The following is a 16,878-nucleotide window of genomic DNA, read 5'->3' as shown; positions in this document are numbered from 1 at the left end:
AAGCTACTCTATCAGACACAAAGTACAAATAACCAACTTTAATCAAAAACCTTAATTACAAAACACAGTGTTTCATCACGATCTAAAACTTTAGGATAGTATTTCCATGGAAACTGTTGACTAGCTTACTATGCTAGAGATTTTCAAGTTACCACAGGTATCATGTTTTTCGCAACATTTATGAAAAAAGAAGCACAAGAAAATAACAAAAATGGATGTCAAGCGGCACTAACATCTGCCAACAAGCAATTATTTGCTTAATGCATTTATTAAGAGTATTTTTACAGCTGGCTATATATAAACTTGGCTATCTACTAAATTGCAGCATTGTTTACTAGTCATGAGCGTACATCAATGTTGAACGTATGACGCTGTGTAACATTTAAATATTTGCATTCTGCAGAGCGCTAATGCATTACAGTAGTGCAATTTTCTTTTTAAAAACAATCATTACCCAGAGGAGTCACCTGTTGGCGATACAGTTCAAACCCTAGGGGAATAGTAATTTATGATTCAGAGGATAACTATAGCAACTTTTATGTCGTGAGCAGGGGTGGGGAACCTGCAGCTCAAGTGCATGGGGGGGGGGGGGGAGACGAAGCTGACGGAAGGATGTGGCAAGGGAAGAGTCATCCCCAAAGCAAAAGTTTAGACTTTTGGCCAGAGTGAGCCATCCTTCTCTTATTCAACAGTTGATTATTACTACAGTATATCAAAACACAAGCACATTATGCACATTTACTTGGGATTCAGTTAGTTATGGTTTCTCCCTTTTAGGTCCTAATTGTTTGAGACCAGAGTATCTGAAGGATGCATTGCCCATATGAGCTCACCCATACATTAAGCTCCACGGTTGGGGCTCTGTTCCATTGGCAGCGCTGCAGATGGTGATGCTGGAGACAGCCTACCAGAGCTCTGAAACAGGCTGCCTTGGCAGGATTGCTTGTCACCCACCCTTTCTGTTTTTAGGTACAGGGCAAGACATCACGGTTTCAGTGAGCATTTATGACTGCCATTTGGCATATTTATTGCTGCTGAAATCATAGTTGCTCTGTTGGGTGGCTTACGGGTTTGTTTGTTTGTTTTAATAAATCAGCAGAGTGCTATGGGCTAGGCTATTAATATATTCTTGTTATCTCATTTCTGTTACTAGCTGCAGAAAGGTCAGATAAAAAAAACTTTGGCAAATAAGGGATTTGCACTACACACGGCAATAAAGTGCATTTGCCCTAGTCATCTTACTTTCATATAAGGAACCAAGGTTGTGATAATTTGCCCAAGGCCAGTGAGAAAATGCAGCATAAAATATTTTAACACATACAACTAGGTAAAGGTAAAGGGACCCCTGACCATTAGGTCCGGTCGTGACCGACTCTAGGGATGCGGCACTCATCTCGCTTTACTGGCCGAGGGAGCTGGCGTACAGCTTCCGGGTCATGCGGCCAGCATGACTAAGCCGCTTCTGGCGAACCAGAGCAGTGCACAGAAACGCCATTTACCTTCCCGCCGGAGTGGTACCTATTTATCTACTTGCACTTCATGCTTTCGAACTGCTAGGTTGGCAGGAGCTGGGACCGAGCAACGCGAGCTCACCCCGTCGCGGGGATTCGAACCGCCGACCTTCTGATCGGCAAGTCCTAGGCTCTGTGGTTTAACCCACAGCACCACCCGCGTCTCACTGAACACATACAACTAGGACCCCCCAAATAGCACCCATGGACACCAAGACACCCTTGGACGTCTGCTTGATGCCCACCAAGGCCCCTATCCCTCCCAATTTATAAGGTGTGTTTTTTTCCATTTGGGGCTTGGCTGTTTTGGGAGAGCTCCCTGCTTTCCTACGTGTTTTGTTTGTTCTGGAGCACATGTAGATCTTTACCTGTTTGGGAGGCAGGGTGGTTCTGAGCATTGCCAGCTTTTCTTCAGGGTATTTAGATTTTCAAATATCTCCTGGCTATGCTTGCTAAAGCTGATGAGAGTTCAACAACATCTGGAGGTTAGCAGCCCTGCCCTAAATAATATTTAGCATTTTGTTGCTGAGCTACCCTTGGGTTCGCACTGTCCCCAACACTACAGTCACAAGTCCAGAAGCTTTTGCTTCTGGTTTAAATTGTTCATATGCTGTCATGTTATCCATACCTGGAGAAGCTGTGGTTAATTAACTATGGTTAGGTGAAACAAAGACAGTTGACGTGTGTCAATTAGCTATAGTTAAGAGTTACCACACTCTATGCTTCGGATAGTGCATTACACAGCAATATGGAAGTTTTTGCTTTCCCTCTCATAGACACCCTAGAGGAGAGGGGAGAAGAGAGCATGAAAGCCTGAGGTTTGTTCTCATAATGCTAAATCATGGTTCAGGGTTATCTCGGAATGCAGCCAAGTTGTATGTGACCAAACAAAAGCCTATAATGACAGGTTAACTGCTGACACTCTCTGAACACTCTGGAAAAAATACCAGTATCATTGTAGGGGTTCATATAGTGTAGCAACTAGAAGCGTGCAGCAGAAAGTCCAAATCTCACCATAGCCATTAGCTTACTAGGTAGCACTAGAACACAAGAGCAGGTCTGCTGGATGAGATCAGAGGCCTACCTAGTCTAGTATCCCATTTTCCATAGTGGCAAATAATATGGCTATGGGAAGCCTACAAGCAACACAGCAGGACAATGGCCTTCTCCTGTCACTCGTACTCAGCTGGAGGTAGTACATGGCCATGACAAGTAGCCACTGGTAGCCTTATCATACACAGTAGGGAATTCCATTATTTAACTACAGTGGAACCTCGACTTACATATGGCTCTACTTACATATGATTCCAGTTACGACCTTCAGTAGGTGCTTCGACTTATGAACTTTCCTCTAGATATGAACAGAGGCCTTGCTGGCAGCCCGGAGTTCGCCTGGCCAGCTGCGGAGCAGTGCTGGGGCTTCTGCTGCCTGGGAGAGGGCCCCCATCCCACCCCTGAAGCTGTGGAAGAGGTGCTGCCTGCAAGAGGCACAGCAGGGTTCACTGCAGCCCCAAACCACACCGAGGAACTAACCTGAGGAAGTTCAGAGACGAACCTGGCCTGGCAAGAAAAAAAAGTGACCCTGGCCGAAGTGAATCAGCTCTTTACTGACCCTTGCCACACCCCCAGCTTGTAGCCAGGTAAACCTACCCACCCTCAGTGCACGTAAGAAAAAAAAAGTTAGTTTTTTTCATCTACAATGCTGTCTTATTTATTTTATAGTACAGTACATTGATTATTTGGCATGCAGGTGGCGCTGTGGGTTAAACCACAGAGCCTAGGGCTTGCCAATCAGAAGGTCGGCGGTTCGAATCCCTGTGACGGGGTGAGCTCCCGTTGCTCGGTCCCTGCTCCTGCCAACCTAGCAGTTCGAAATCACATCAAAGTGCAAGTAGATAAACAGGTACCACTCCGGCGGGAAGGTAAACGGCATTTCCGTGCACTGCTCTGGTTCGCCAGAAGCAGCTTAGTCATGCTGCCCACATGACCGTACGCCGTACTCCCTCGGCCAATAAAGCGAGATGACCACTGCAACCCCAGAGTCGGTCACGACTGGACCTAATGGTCAGGGGTCCCTTTACCTTTACCTACATTGATTATTGCCTTCATTTTATGGATCTATGGTCTCGTTAGACAGTAAAATCCGTGTTAAATTGCTGTTTTAGGGGGTCTTTTTCATCATCTAGAACGGATCAATTCACTTTTCCATTACTTTCTATGGAAAAGTGCGCCTCTACTTATGTATGTTTCTAGTTATGACCGGACCTCCGGAACAGATTACGGTCGTAAGTAGAGGTTCCACTGTATGTGTTGTGTGAACTGGTACATCCTTTTCATTTAAACTGAATCTCCCACCATTCAGCTTCACTGGACGATTCTAGATTCTAATATTACGAGGCATTGAGAAAAACTTATCTTCTCCTCACCAGGTATATCTTTATACACTTCCATGTCTCACTCCTTAATGTTTTCCCCCGAAACATAACATCTGAGCTGTTACTCTCAGCCCCAACCCAACTTGTAAAATGGAGATAGTATCTTACACAGGTGTTATAGATGAGAGAATGGAAATTAAGTACTTTGAACAATCCAGAAGGACCATATTACATACCTGGTGTTGTGGGAAAGTATTTAGGAATGTTACAAATAAGAGGTATATATATTCAGACAGCCAGTCATGGCCATGAAGAACTCTGTGGCAAACCACAATTGAACTAGCCATTGTTACATTATATGCTCCTAGATTTGGTTGGGGAGGTAGGTTCATCTGGAAATTGATTGCTCTTTGCCTCACCTTTAAGGCCAAGGCAGCCAGAACCTGAGTAGACATCAGGCAGTTCTTAGGACAGCCCAGTCCTACTGACACAGTAAAGAACTTTATTCAAACATGTATTAAATCCACCTTGAGGACCCAAGACATAGAAAGCTGAGAAATAAATACCTGAAATAAGCAAGTACTGTACTATAATCAGTCCAAAGTAAGTTGTACCATTTAAATGTAACAACCAGTAGCCATTTTAGATTAATGAAGTGATTTGCATAGATCTCTTTATTTGCAAACTTCAAGAACACAACAGAGAGCAGAAGCAAAACTATACAATGTAATACTGACAGACCACTAAATAGTTCCACTAAATAGACCACTAAAAAGGACACTTTTATATGAAATTAATAGATTTATTTGTATTAGCTCAGATGACGTTTCTGTATTTGCCTAGACTAGACATGACAGCTCCTGAGGGAAAAAAAAGCTGTTCCGTTTGAGAAGATTTTCTGACTCAAGTTCAGATTTCTAGCGCCAAATATTCATGTTTAAGTCCACACATCTTGGAATTCAAATACTGAAACTGTCAAATGAGAGGGCAGTGCAGTGATTACATTTAGAGATTAAAAATGGCACATACCTCAGATATACCTACATTGGCGCACAAAGATAATACACCTTTATACTGTTAAGGGGGGAGGGGGAAAAGAAAAGGTAGTTGGATCAATGTATAGTTTAATAAGAGCCAAAGACAGTGGAATAAAAAAATAAGTCCTTTAAAAAAATTATACCATTTTTAAAAGGTGTACACTACTCCATTAAGACAGCAGCGGTACTTAATTTGGTGTTACAGCTAAGTAAAAATCACATTGCTGGAAATCAGTTTATCATAGTCTGTCCTCCTTAAGACTGGAGACAGGAAAAATATTACACAGGATTAGCAGGAAGACATGGTACCTATCTTTGAAAGGCATGAAATCAACATCATCTTCATGGAAGAGAATTGATATAGAAATAATTTCAATTGTCCATTTGTGGGAAAGGTTTAAGGGTTAACTTTCCCTGGCAATTCTGATCGGTAAACATTTGCAAGTCAAACAGGAACCTACTGCTGAGAAATCTCTATTATCCGGCATCTATTATCTCGCCTACCCAGTGATGGTTAATGTAGAGCAGTTCAAGTTATTCTTTATGTGTTAAAAGATTATAGTATAATCAGAACCACTCAATAATAAATCAAAGGCTTTCCTCCAGAACCTGAAAACACTGGGGTGACGATTTTAACCGAAATAATGAAAAATGAAAAGATACCTGGAATAGCATTATATCCCACGCACCTTTTGTTTTCTACGAGTCATGCATGCTGCAGACGAAATGGTTTGTGCTAAACAGCCTCAAATCTATTTTTCTAATATTAAGCACAAAGGAACAACACTGACAGCAAGCATGGTAAATAAATATCTCCCTTGAGAACAAGAGCAGCAGTCAGGAGCGCTGACATGCATGCTAGAGAAACCTCACACACCATTTTTTCCCTACCTGCACAAGTTGCCATTTGCTGCAGCCGTCAAAATCCCTCTTCCCCCTCTTCCCTGGTTGATTTCAAAAGGAAGGTTTTCAGGCAGTCTCTCAAGGCATCTACTAATATGCTTTACAAGTATAATATTCCAATTAAGCGTATCTTTAAGAGAAAATCCATTTTCTTCCTTGCTCAGGTAAACATGTTTACAGCTCCTGCCCGGAGACTGGGTGGTTCAGACTCCCATGTCACACACATGTCGTCAGCAACAAGAAAAGCCCCCTTTCTCTATCATTAACATTTTAAATAAGGTAAGGAGAGAGGAGCACTTTGCAAACTTACCTTTAATACTGCCTCAACATTAAACAGACCACACAAATGCGTGCTCTAAAACAGGAAATTAGCATTACAATATCCCGTATATATCCTGATACTTGCTATAAATAAACCCACCCTATACAGAGCAGGGAGCTACTAGTTCAGAACCACCCGATCAACTAGTTAGTCGATTAGAAGGCCAATGTTTATGTGCGTGTTTCACGTTAAGTATCAGAACTCGTAGCGCCCTCTCACCCGGGGAAACCATAATTCCTTCTCGGAGATATTAAAAAAAAAAAAAAAAATCCTGTCCAAAACGTCATGATCTCGGACCAACCACTAGAACCCTTCCAATCCATAACCGTATACAGGAAATGCCAAACGAAAGCTTTAAAAAAAACTGCCAGGAAAGGTTACAAAACCTCCCGTTTTACATCCTAAGAAGTCATCAGTTTTCCCGTATTATTATTTTTTAATAGAAGAAAAATCCAACAACATAAGTTTTGAGTATTTATTCCCCCCTTTTCAACGCAGGTTTCAACTCATTTCAAAGTAATACGTATGCATAAAAAGGGGGGGGGGGAGAGACAGCCCTTAAATCTGAAAAGTAAGCGTCATTCCTTATATAGGCTGTAGCAGTTGTTCTTAGCCAGCGAAGAAAGGCGGGGAGGGGGCGCAGCGGACAAACCGTTACCACCCATTATTATGATTATGATACAAACAGGTACCTCGAAATCCAAGAAGAGGGCGAGAAAGAGAAACTTGGCTGATTCACGTCCCCTCCCCAACCCACACAGAAAGAAAGCCTTCCTTTTGCTCTGTCTTTCTCTCCCCCCCTTCACCCCAATCACGTTGATAAAGGAGGGGAGAAGGGGGGGGAACACCCACCCAACCTCACAGAAACACTTCCAACACTTCTGCCAAGATCTGGAGGTTGGCGGGGGTGTGGGAGGAGAAACAATATGTTCAATGGCTACGGAGATAAATCAACATGCACTGCAGGCACTAAAAGAGGCGGAGGCGAAAGTAGCGGGGGGGGGGAGAGAGAGAGAAGAGGGGGGAGCAATACATAGAAGGCAGGGGAGGAGGGGCAGAGAAAAGGAGGGGGTCCCTTTCCAGGGCAATCTCAGGGGTGCGCATGTGGTGCGTTTCTCTTGTAAAAAAAAAGAGAGAAAATCAATACACACTGCAGCAAGCAACAGTGCTTCCCCTCGTCGCCCGCTTTCCCCCCGCTTCTTCCCCAGCCGGGGCCAAAACACGCCACACGCCAGAGAACGAAGTCCCCATTACAGTCATCCTGCCCTCGACGTTTTTGTTGCGTGTCTGGCAAGCAGGTAGTTCGGGAGTTACACGCAGTTCCCTCTGGATCTCTCTCCTCCCCCCACCTCCAAAGCATGAGCCTTAGCGCACCATCTACCCCCCACCATCCCAAAACAACAACAACAAACTATGGGGGGATCGCGAAGACTGGAGGTGGGAGGCTGAGAAGAAAAAGCGCCGCGCTTCCCTCGGGGACTTTCCCCAGCGCGAGGGGAGGAGAGAGAGGAGGGGAAGTGACCCCCCTCCCTCCGCAATAGCAAAGTCCCCCCCCCGAAACAAAAAGTTTGGGGAGCGGGGTCGGAGGGGGCGCCCCTTCTCCTCAGAGGCCGGCGAGACCCGCCTCAGCTCAGGTAATAAGTTTCCAAGTTGAGGTGAGGGGGGGCCCGTTATAAGGTCGAAGGCGCGGCCTTCCTCTCTCTCTCCCCCCCCCCCCCAAAGAGAAGGGACCGGAGTGACTAGGAAAATAAGAAAGAAAGCCCCCCCCGGCTCCGCTTCGCCCTCTCGCTCCTGAGGGAAAGAAGCCGGGGACGGGCGGCGGCCGGGCAAAATGAAGGGTGGGACACGGGGGAAGAGAAAGAGGAGGCAGCGGGCGGCGTGTAACGGTCCCCGGGCAGGGCTGATCCTCGCCGGCGAAGGAGGCTCGAGTGGAGGAGGCACCGCTAGGCGGAGAAGGAGGCAGCCCGGCGGCGGGGAGGGAGAGCGCGAGGCGGGGAGGGAGGCAGGCAGGCAGGTAGCGGATCTAACGGTGCAGGGCGAGCCGGGCTCCCGGCGAGGAGCGCCCGGGAAATTACTTTCTACTTCTCGGATCTGCTTCTGTCTGTCTTCTTTCTTCTTCTTCCTCACCCCCCCCCCGTTTTACTCCGCCCGACCCCCGGCCCGGTCCCCCCTGAGCGTCCCCGGCGCGGCGCGGGCCGTTGCCCGGCGGAGCTGACTGACCGTTATTGCGCCTCGGGTTCGCCTGCTTCCTGCGCTTACACCTGGGGCCATCCGCCATGATCCTCTCGCTTGTGTCTAAATGCTCCAGTCACCTCCTCCCCCCTCCCTTCCCCCCTCCCCCTCGCCGCTCTCCCCCCCCCCAACCCCCGCCCGGACCTGGTTTACGACACTGGGTGGTTGGGTGTATGTGTGTGTCTGTGTATGTGTGTGCGCGCGTGTGTGTATGTGTCCTTTTTTTTTTTTTTACTTTTTTACATCACCTTCCTACACCTAGTGCTCGGCCGCCGGAACCTTGTTGCCAGGGGAGACGGCCGCTTTACGGCAGCACGTTTGAACCGGCAGGAGGGAAAAGTTTCTTCTTCGCCCCGCTTGGGCGCGACGCAGGTACCCGTGTGTGGCGCACGGGGTGCGGAGGGGGCGCCAGGAGGAGGGCCGGGGACTGGGATCGCGAGAGGGCGGAGGAGGATTTGGGGTGAGAGAGAGGGAAAGTGCCTCTGGATGTGGGGTGTCTAAGGGGAGGGCCCAGAGGACAACACGGATAGAGAGCGAGAGCGGTGCCCTCCGGCGCAATGGAGCCGGGCGAGCGCGCGTGAGCCCCTAGTGCTGGAGCCGGGCGAGGAGGCGCCGCTAGCCGAGCTGTTATTATTATTATTATTATCCTCCTCATTATCACGGATTGCAATTTGTTGTCGCTTTATATCAGTACACGACACAAGCACACGCGCATCCGTATCAGCCCAAAGCGAGCTAAAGGGAAGCAACGAAAAGGCTTGCAGAGAGATAGAGAGTTGAAGTGTGGATTTGTTGTTTACACCTTTCATTCCTACGGGGTTTTTTTTTTTTGTGCGCGTGAAGTTTTCGTGTGTGTGTGATAAGTTGTTGTGTCCTGGCTTTACCGGTAGAGCTTGGTAAAGCATCTTAAGTTCAGGAGTGTGGGATCACCGCAGCTCGTTCATGTGTACACTTGCTGGTGGGTTGCTGAATTGTGGGGACACGCACGGTCGGCTTTACTGTCGACACACGCCTTCCCAGGGCTTCTGTTTGAACTGTTAGCTCACTTAATGTAGATTATTTACGTATTTATTTAGAGTTTTAGACAATTCATCATGCCCGCCCCTTCTGGGGGAAAAAGTGACAACAAGGCGATTTACAACAAAGTGAGAAGTAAGATGAAAAGAATACAGAAGGTTATAAAATAATGCAATCTTTAAAATTCACAACTCATAAAAATGCACAGAATGGCCATTTATTAAGAGCTGCAGTAGCAGCCGATTGATTGATTGATTGATTGCATTTGTAAAGCCCACCTTTTTTCTCCAGAGTTCATCCTTTCATTTAATTACCACAACAACCTTATAAGGTGGGTTAGGCTGAGGGGGTGTGACTGGCCGAGGTCACCCAGTGACCTTCATGGCTGAGTGGGAATTGGAATCCTGGTCTCCTAGGTCCTAGTCTGACACCCTCTCATCTGATCAGGTCTCTCTTCCAAATACCTGCAGAAAAAATGTTTCTTTGCCAGCTGCCTGAACTGGGGCCAGATGCAGTTCAGTAGAAGAGAGGAACTTGTGCATGCAAGGAGCCACCACTGAAAAGGCTCTACCCCCAAAAAAGAATGCTAGTGGAAGTGAGGAGAAACCGGAGCTGCTTTGGTGAAAAGGAAGGAGAAAGCAGACACATGGGAACATCACGGGTTCTGAATGGCCACCCAGACTTGAGATTTGGTACAATTACAGTAGTTGACAATGAACAGGAAAATAACCATGAATTGCAATAGTGCTCAGTTGACCTGTCAGATGATTGCCTCCTAACATTACTGGTCAAGTATCTTCAAATACTGGGTGGACATCTCCAAATGTCCTATGGCCATTTATTTGGGAGCAAGTCCTATTGATGTACGCGGGTGGCACTGTGGGTAAAACCTCAGTGCCTAGGGCTTGGTCGGCGGTTCGAATCCCCGCGGCGGGGTGAGCTCCTGTCTTTCGGTACCAGCTCCTGCCCACCTAGCAGTTCGAAAGCACCCCTAAGTGCAAGTAGATAAATAGGTACCGCTTTATAGCGGGAAGGTAAACGGCGTTTCCATGTGCTGTGCTGGTGCTGGCTCGCCAGAGCAGCTTCGTCACGCTGGCCACATGACCCGGAAGTGTCTCCGGACAGCGCTGGCCCCCGGCCTCTTAAGTGAGATGGGCACACAACCCTAGAGTCGGACACGACTGGCCCGTATGGGCAGGGGTACCTTTACCTATTGATGTAAGTGCAGCTTACTTCTGAGTAAGCATGCATAGGCACAGGTTGCAAAATGGCCTTAACCTACGGTTTTGAATAATTTCTTTATATGTTTAAAATATTTATATACCACCCTTAAGCCAGCCTTGCATTACAGAACAGTTAAATGCAAAAAATAAAAAACAATTGCAGTATGTTTAAAAGTGCATTATAGTGATAGTTATGAGGGGCTGTTCTGCATGCCTCCTTTTCACCTCAGTGCAGCCTGTGCCATCTCACACCCAGTCATCAGCGGAATACAGAATCTTGAATATGAGAATAGCATTACTGTTAGGAAATATGCAACATGCACCTGTCTACGCAGTGTACTTTTTGCAATTAATCTTTCATCAGAAATATGTAAATGCTCTTCATACAAACAATGCCAAAAGAGAAAACAAAATACTAGATGCTTGTTCAATGTGCACATTGTCCATGAGGAAGAGACAACTCCAAGCCATGTGTGCATCACACAACCTCACACAAAATGAGAAGAACTTGTTACCAAGGTATCTTTGTCAAAGAGTTTTTTGGTGGGTAGGGGCTGTTATTGGTCCCCCATGACAACTCGCAACCCTTTCAGCTTGGCATAACACTAATGATGTGTAATCTTTAAATTGGCTGCAACCAGCAAAAAAAATTAATCTGATTTGATTTCTACAAAATAGTCTACACACAGCTTCCAGAAAAATGAAAAGCTGCACCATCCCAGGTCCCAGGTTATTAACTGCTCGACAACTGCTGACATCTGCTGAAGGCTTCTGACCCAACAAGCATTCACAATAGGACAACTTTATCACACATGATTTGAAGCCCCTTGGAGTATATTGCTGAACATGAGATGAAGGGACTGGTTGTTGCCTTCATGCCTGATTGCTGCGGGAAACTAAGCATTGGACTTCTGGCCTAGAATAACAAGTGCCTTAAACAGATTGCCGCAATTGAACACATACTTATGAGTTGAAGTGAATTGTCCCATTGAAGTGAAAAAAAGAGAAAAGAAGAAGACTTATTTCTGAGTAAGCCTGCATGGAACTGGGCTACAGGAGAATGAGGTTCAGTTCCTCAGGTGGATTATAACAGAGGAGTTGTACAGCTTAGAAAGCTGTGCATTAGAGCGCCGTTCCTCCTCCAGTTCTACAATACAGTTTCACCTGCTTGTCTAATTGCTACCTCCGCCTCCTCCCTAGATTACTGGCAGGGATTTACTTGTCATGTACTTAAGCCTAGGTGTTACCATAGGATGATTTGCATAATTATTACCTTACGGGACTTTTTAAAAAGGCTAGAAGGTAGATGCCAAGCATCAAGCAGCACCTGAGCACAATAGCATTTCTGTGATTTCCAGCAACTGGTATTCAGAAGGATACTGCCTCCCAGGGCCGGCTCACTCATGAGGCAAGGGGAGGCAAGCGCCTCAGGCGGCAGCAACCACCAAAACAACAGATCCTGATGTAGATCTTTATTCTCCCTCCTTGTTCCTGATGTAGATCTTTCCTCACTTCTTCTTCCCTGGCAGGGGACGCCATTACGTGGTTTGCCTCAGATGTCAAATATGGAGGTTGAGCAGCCCCCGGCAACCATGTCCTCCATGAATTTATCTAATCTTCTTTTAAAGCCAGCCACATTGATGGAGGGATACGGGTGGCGCTGTGGGTTAAACCACAGAGCCTAGGACTTGCCAATCAGAAGGTCGGCGGTTCGAATCCCTGCGACGGGGTGAGCTCCCGTTGCTCGGTCCCTGCTCCTGCCAACCTAGCAGTTTGAAAGCATGTCAAACTGCAAGTAGATAAATAGGTACCGCTCCGGCGGGAAGGTAAACAGCGTTTCCGTGCACTGCTCTGGTTAGCCAGAAGCGGTTTAGTCATGCTGGCCGCATGACCTGGAAGCTGTATGCCGGCTCCCTCGGCCAATAAAGCGAGATGAGCGCTGCAACCCCAGAGTCGGCCACAACTGGACCTAATGGTCTGGTGTCCCTTTACCTTTACATTGATGGAAGGTTTGGGGCAGTCTGTATAAAAATGCGTAAGTGATGATAAACATATAAAAATACATTATATTAAGGGAAACTGCTCTGCAAAAATGTGTATGTTAGGGAAACTACATAGGGAAAACTACATAGAGAAATGTGTATATTTGGATTAATTTGCGCTAAATTGCACATAAATTTTTATGGGATTTTTTTAAAAACAACAACAACAACAAAAAGCTTGCAAACTGAAATGTGGAGAACTGAACTTGATTGGAAAAATGAGAAATTGAGAGAAACCAGAATTGGCAGAATCACCCATCACTACTCAAGGACATGTATTGGAACTTGTGCTTTTTAACTTGTTCAGAAATAGAGTAGCCAAGTTTTCTGATGACACCATATTATTCAGGGTGCTAAAAAGAAAAAAAGGAAGAACAAAAGGATTATGAAGAGCTGCAAAACAATCTCTCCAAACTGGGTGAATGAGCAATAAAATTCCAAATGTGGTTCAATGTACACATGTGTAAAGTGATGCATATTGGAGCAAAAAAGAAATTCACATTATATAGTGATGGGGTCTGATCTGGCAGTGAATGATCCAAGAAAGTTATCTTGGGGTCATGGTGAATAGCTCAGTGAAGACATTGACTAGTGTGCAACAGTTGTGAAAAATGAGGATTTTATTTTGGCAATCATTAGGAAAGGGAATGAAAACAAAACTTATATGATTATTATAATACAAATAATAATACAGTTCTGGTTGCTTTTGCATATTCTTTTAATTTTTAAAATTATCTACAGAATTTGGTTTGTCTGGAGCAAAAGATCAGCTAATCTTACATAGGCAACTCAACACTGACAAGGAGGTACCATATAATCTGGAATCTGGAAAGTGCTTGATAAGACAAATGTAAGCCTTGATAGCAGAAGCACAGAAGTAATCTCATCTGAGATGCAGCACTGGCAAAATATTTTGGAAAGAGCCACTGAAGTTGTAAAAGTACTTGCTACTCCAAACAGCACTGCATCGGAACACAGATATCCTGTTCATGTTCAGCAATAGCAATTCCTTAAAATGGTAAAGTTAATACTGATAGTTGAAGTCACGGCTTTGAAATAATCCATTAACAAGCTATGCATAACCATTATCTAGGCAAATAATCGAAGTGAGATAATTCAGTTCTTTGCAGCGCAAGTAAAACAAAAGATTTTGGCTCTAATCAAGGCAGCAAATTATTCTGCACAGTCGATGGTAGTCACTAATAAATGGCTTTTGTTGCAGGGTGTGTGCCAGAGTGTCACAGAACATTCCACCGACAGGAATATGCTCTGGCAAAGTCAACCTGGGAGCATTACGTGAGGCTTGAAAATTGTGGAGTCATCCTTTGCACTAGCGGCATTTAGACTTTGTCCTAATCTGGCCCTCCAGGTTTTCAGTAAGGAAAAAACGAAAGTACAAGGGTGCAGTTTTCCTCCCTTGCTCCAGGGATCCAGAAGCAAAATGACAAAAATTTACTGCAAGGATGCATCCGGCCAAACCTTTTGTCCAGGTGTTGTCTCTTCTGTCATTTTAAGGAAGACACATTTTTTGTCCCATGCAGTTTACCATATATGGATTGGAAAGCAATTATTTTAAAGCTCATCAGGCACAGACCTGATCAGTAATTAGAAGACCAGTGTAATGCTCATGTAAGAGCAGGGTCTACATGTTTTCACATACACATGTATTGCTCCTACCCCAACTGTGAAACTACCCAAACCACTCACCTGTGAGAGCAGGTGGGAAAGAAAATGTTGTGGTCAATTTTCCTTTCGCCTCCATGTACCTGGAGTTTTTCATTTTGCTTAGCCTGGATAGCTCAGTTGGGTAGAGCGTGGTGCTGATAATGCCAAGCTTGCAGGTTTGATCCCTGTATGGGCCAAATGCATATTCCTGCATTTCAGGGGGTTGGACTAAATGATCCTCAGGGTCCCTTCCAACTCCACGATTCTATGCTGTACTTTTTCCACTGTCCTGGATAGGCAAGAGTCAGAGGTTTCTACATACAAATATACCTCTTTTTTCATTCTTCATCCAACAGGTTCAAAAAGACAGCCTGGGAAATATACTCAAGAAGAGTTGGGAGCCAGGGCCAGTGAGGGGTGGGGCCATTTTTATCACTGAGATTCTCCCCATTAATGATAATTGCATTCTGCCCCATATATCTAAATCTTTTTTTAAAAAAATCTCTTTCCAGGTTCTCACGTAGTTGTCTTTGTAGATATTATGATTGTTTGTCAATAGCCACACTCCTAAATACTTCACTTTTTTCTCTATTTTCCAGCCGGCAATTTCCCTTAATTTCTTTTTAGCTTGGTTATCCATGTTCTTAACTAACATTTTGGTTTTATCTTTGTTTATTTTGAGACCTGCCAATTTTCCAAATTCAGTTATCTCCTTTAATAACTCTAGTGTATCTTCTTGAGGTTGTTCCAAAGTTAAGACAATATCATCTGCAAAAGCTTTTGTTTTGTAACTTTGCTCGCCCGCTGTCATTCCTCTAATTTGATCATTATTCCTAATACTTTGCAATAGAATTTCTAAGGTAAGAATAATAACAGAGAGAGTGGGCACCCTTGTCTTGTTCCTTTCGTCTTATTGCATTTTTCTGACCCGATGTTATTTCTTATAATGTTTGCCCGTTGTTCCTTATATATGGCCTTGATACCTCCCAAAAATGCTATTCTTGTTTAAAACAATCCCAATACTTAAAATGACACACAATGTCTAAAAGATTGGCAAAAGGATCTTTCTAAGTTTATCTGGAGAGGGAAGAAACCTAGGATAAAAAATAAGTTTCTTATTGATATAAAAGACAGAGCAGGTTTTTCACTCCCAGATTTGGAATCATATTTTGAAGCTGCCTGCCTGTGTTGGATAAAAGACTGGATATTGCTAGAAAATACACAATTGCTAGATTTGGAGGGTCATGATGTCAAACACGGCTGGCATGCCTGTATCTGGTATGGTAAAGTGGGAATATGTAAAAGCTTCACCAGTCATGTCATTAGAAAAAACTTAATTAGGGTATGGGAAAAATACAAAAACCTACTAGAAAACAAAACACCAAGGTGGTTCTCACCAATAGAAGCTGAGACAAGGAAAAAATAATAATATGAGTGATAACACGGGTACCTATATTGAATTGTTAGATTTTTCAGAAGAAGAGCCCAAAATGAGGAAAATGGAAGAGATCAAGGAATTTGTATTGGATATCAAATCAATTCAAAATTTAAGGTAGATAAGCAATTGGAGCGTGCTATGGTCCATTGGGTCATGAAGAGTCAGACACAACTAAACAACAACAAGCAATTGGAATTTGCAGAAAAACTATCACAATTTGGGGGGAAGAAACCTAAGATCCAGAGCTAAAAATTTATCTAAAATGTATAGGGTGTTACTTGATTGGGAAATGAAAGAAGAATTTGTAAAATCATCTATGATCAAATGGGCACAGGCTGTGGGTCATAATATTGATTTAAACCTGTGGGAACATTTGTGGAAAACAAATATAAAATTCACCACTAGTTACACACTAAACAAGAACTGTTTAAAAATGATCCACAGGTGGTACTTGCCTCCAAATAAACTCGCTAAAATGTTTAGATCTAAACATGACAAGTTGGAAATGTAAGGAAACAACTGGAATATTTTATCATTCATGGTGGTCTTGCAGATTAATAAAAGAATTCTGGGAGATGATTTAAAATGAACTTAAGAAAATGTTTAAAAGAACATTTCCTAAAAACCCAGAAGCTTTCCTTCCGGGAATAATGACAACAGAAATACCCAAAAAATCACACTACGTTATGGTTGTATGCGACCACATCTGCCTGAACTTTGGTAGCAGAAAAGTGGAGAACAGATGCAGTAACATCACGAGAAGAATGGCACCTTAAAATAATAGATTATATAGAACTTGCCAGCATGACAAACAGATTTAAAAATAAAGACAATAAAAAAAATTAAAGAGGGCTGGGCATTATATTCAGATTTTGTGGGAAAATACTATAACAAGAAAATAAGTGTAACATTGAAAAAATGCTCAGCAGTAGACGTGACAAAATGGGACAGTATGGTAATAAAAATAATTTAGTAGAGTAAGAAAACACAGTTTGAAAAGATATAGGAAACCAGGAAAAGAATTGAACGGGAGTTGAAATCAAGGTTTATAAGAGTCAATTAAATTGGAGGAATAAGTTTCTGTTTTATTTTAAGTTAAGTTTTGCTTTTTTT

The 16,878-nt window shown here is 44.0% G+C and overlaps 1 protein-coding gene and 1 long non-coding RNA gene across 3 annotated transcripts in view; one reads left to right on the top strand and one right to left on the bottom strand.

Annotated features, from left to right (window-relative positions):
• ZEB1 (zinc finger E-box binding homeobox 1) overlaps nucleotides 1–8,489 on the bottom strand; it is a 94,022-nt gene extending 85,533 nt beyond the window's left edge. The window contains exon 1 of one of the 2 annotated variants that reach the window (XM_081164093.1): nucleotides 8,369–8,489. In XM_081164093.1, the coding sequence (XP_081020219.1) occupies nucleotides 8,369–8,426 (58 nt within the window). In that variant the 5' untranslated portion in view covers nucleotides 8,427–8,489. Of the gene's footprint in view, nucleotides 1–5,814; nucleotides 6,035–8,368 lie in introns of those variants that run through there. The other variant, XM_081164094.1, reaches the window with a different exon arrangement.
• The window catches only part of LOC308569886, a 62,952-nt gene continuing 52,919 nt past the window's right edge, over nucleotides 6,846–16,878 (top strand). Inside the window, exon 1 of the long non-coding RNA XR_014000902.1 lies at nucleotides 6,846–7,782. This is a non-coding gene — a long non-coding RNA (uncharacterized lncRNA). The remainder of the gene's footprint in view (nucleotides 7,783–16,878) is intronic.

The sequence above is a fragment of the Podarcis bocagei genome, assembly GCF_964188305.1.
Source record: "Podarcis bocagei genome assembly, chromosome: 12".
In the NCBI taxonomy this organism is placed as follows: domain Eukaryota; kingdom Metazoa; phylum Chordata; class Lepidosauria; order Squamata; family Lacertidae; genus Podarcis; species Podarcis bocagei.
Note: the sequence above shows the minus strand (reverse complement) of the source record. Positions and strands in the feature narration are given on the sequence as shown.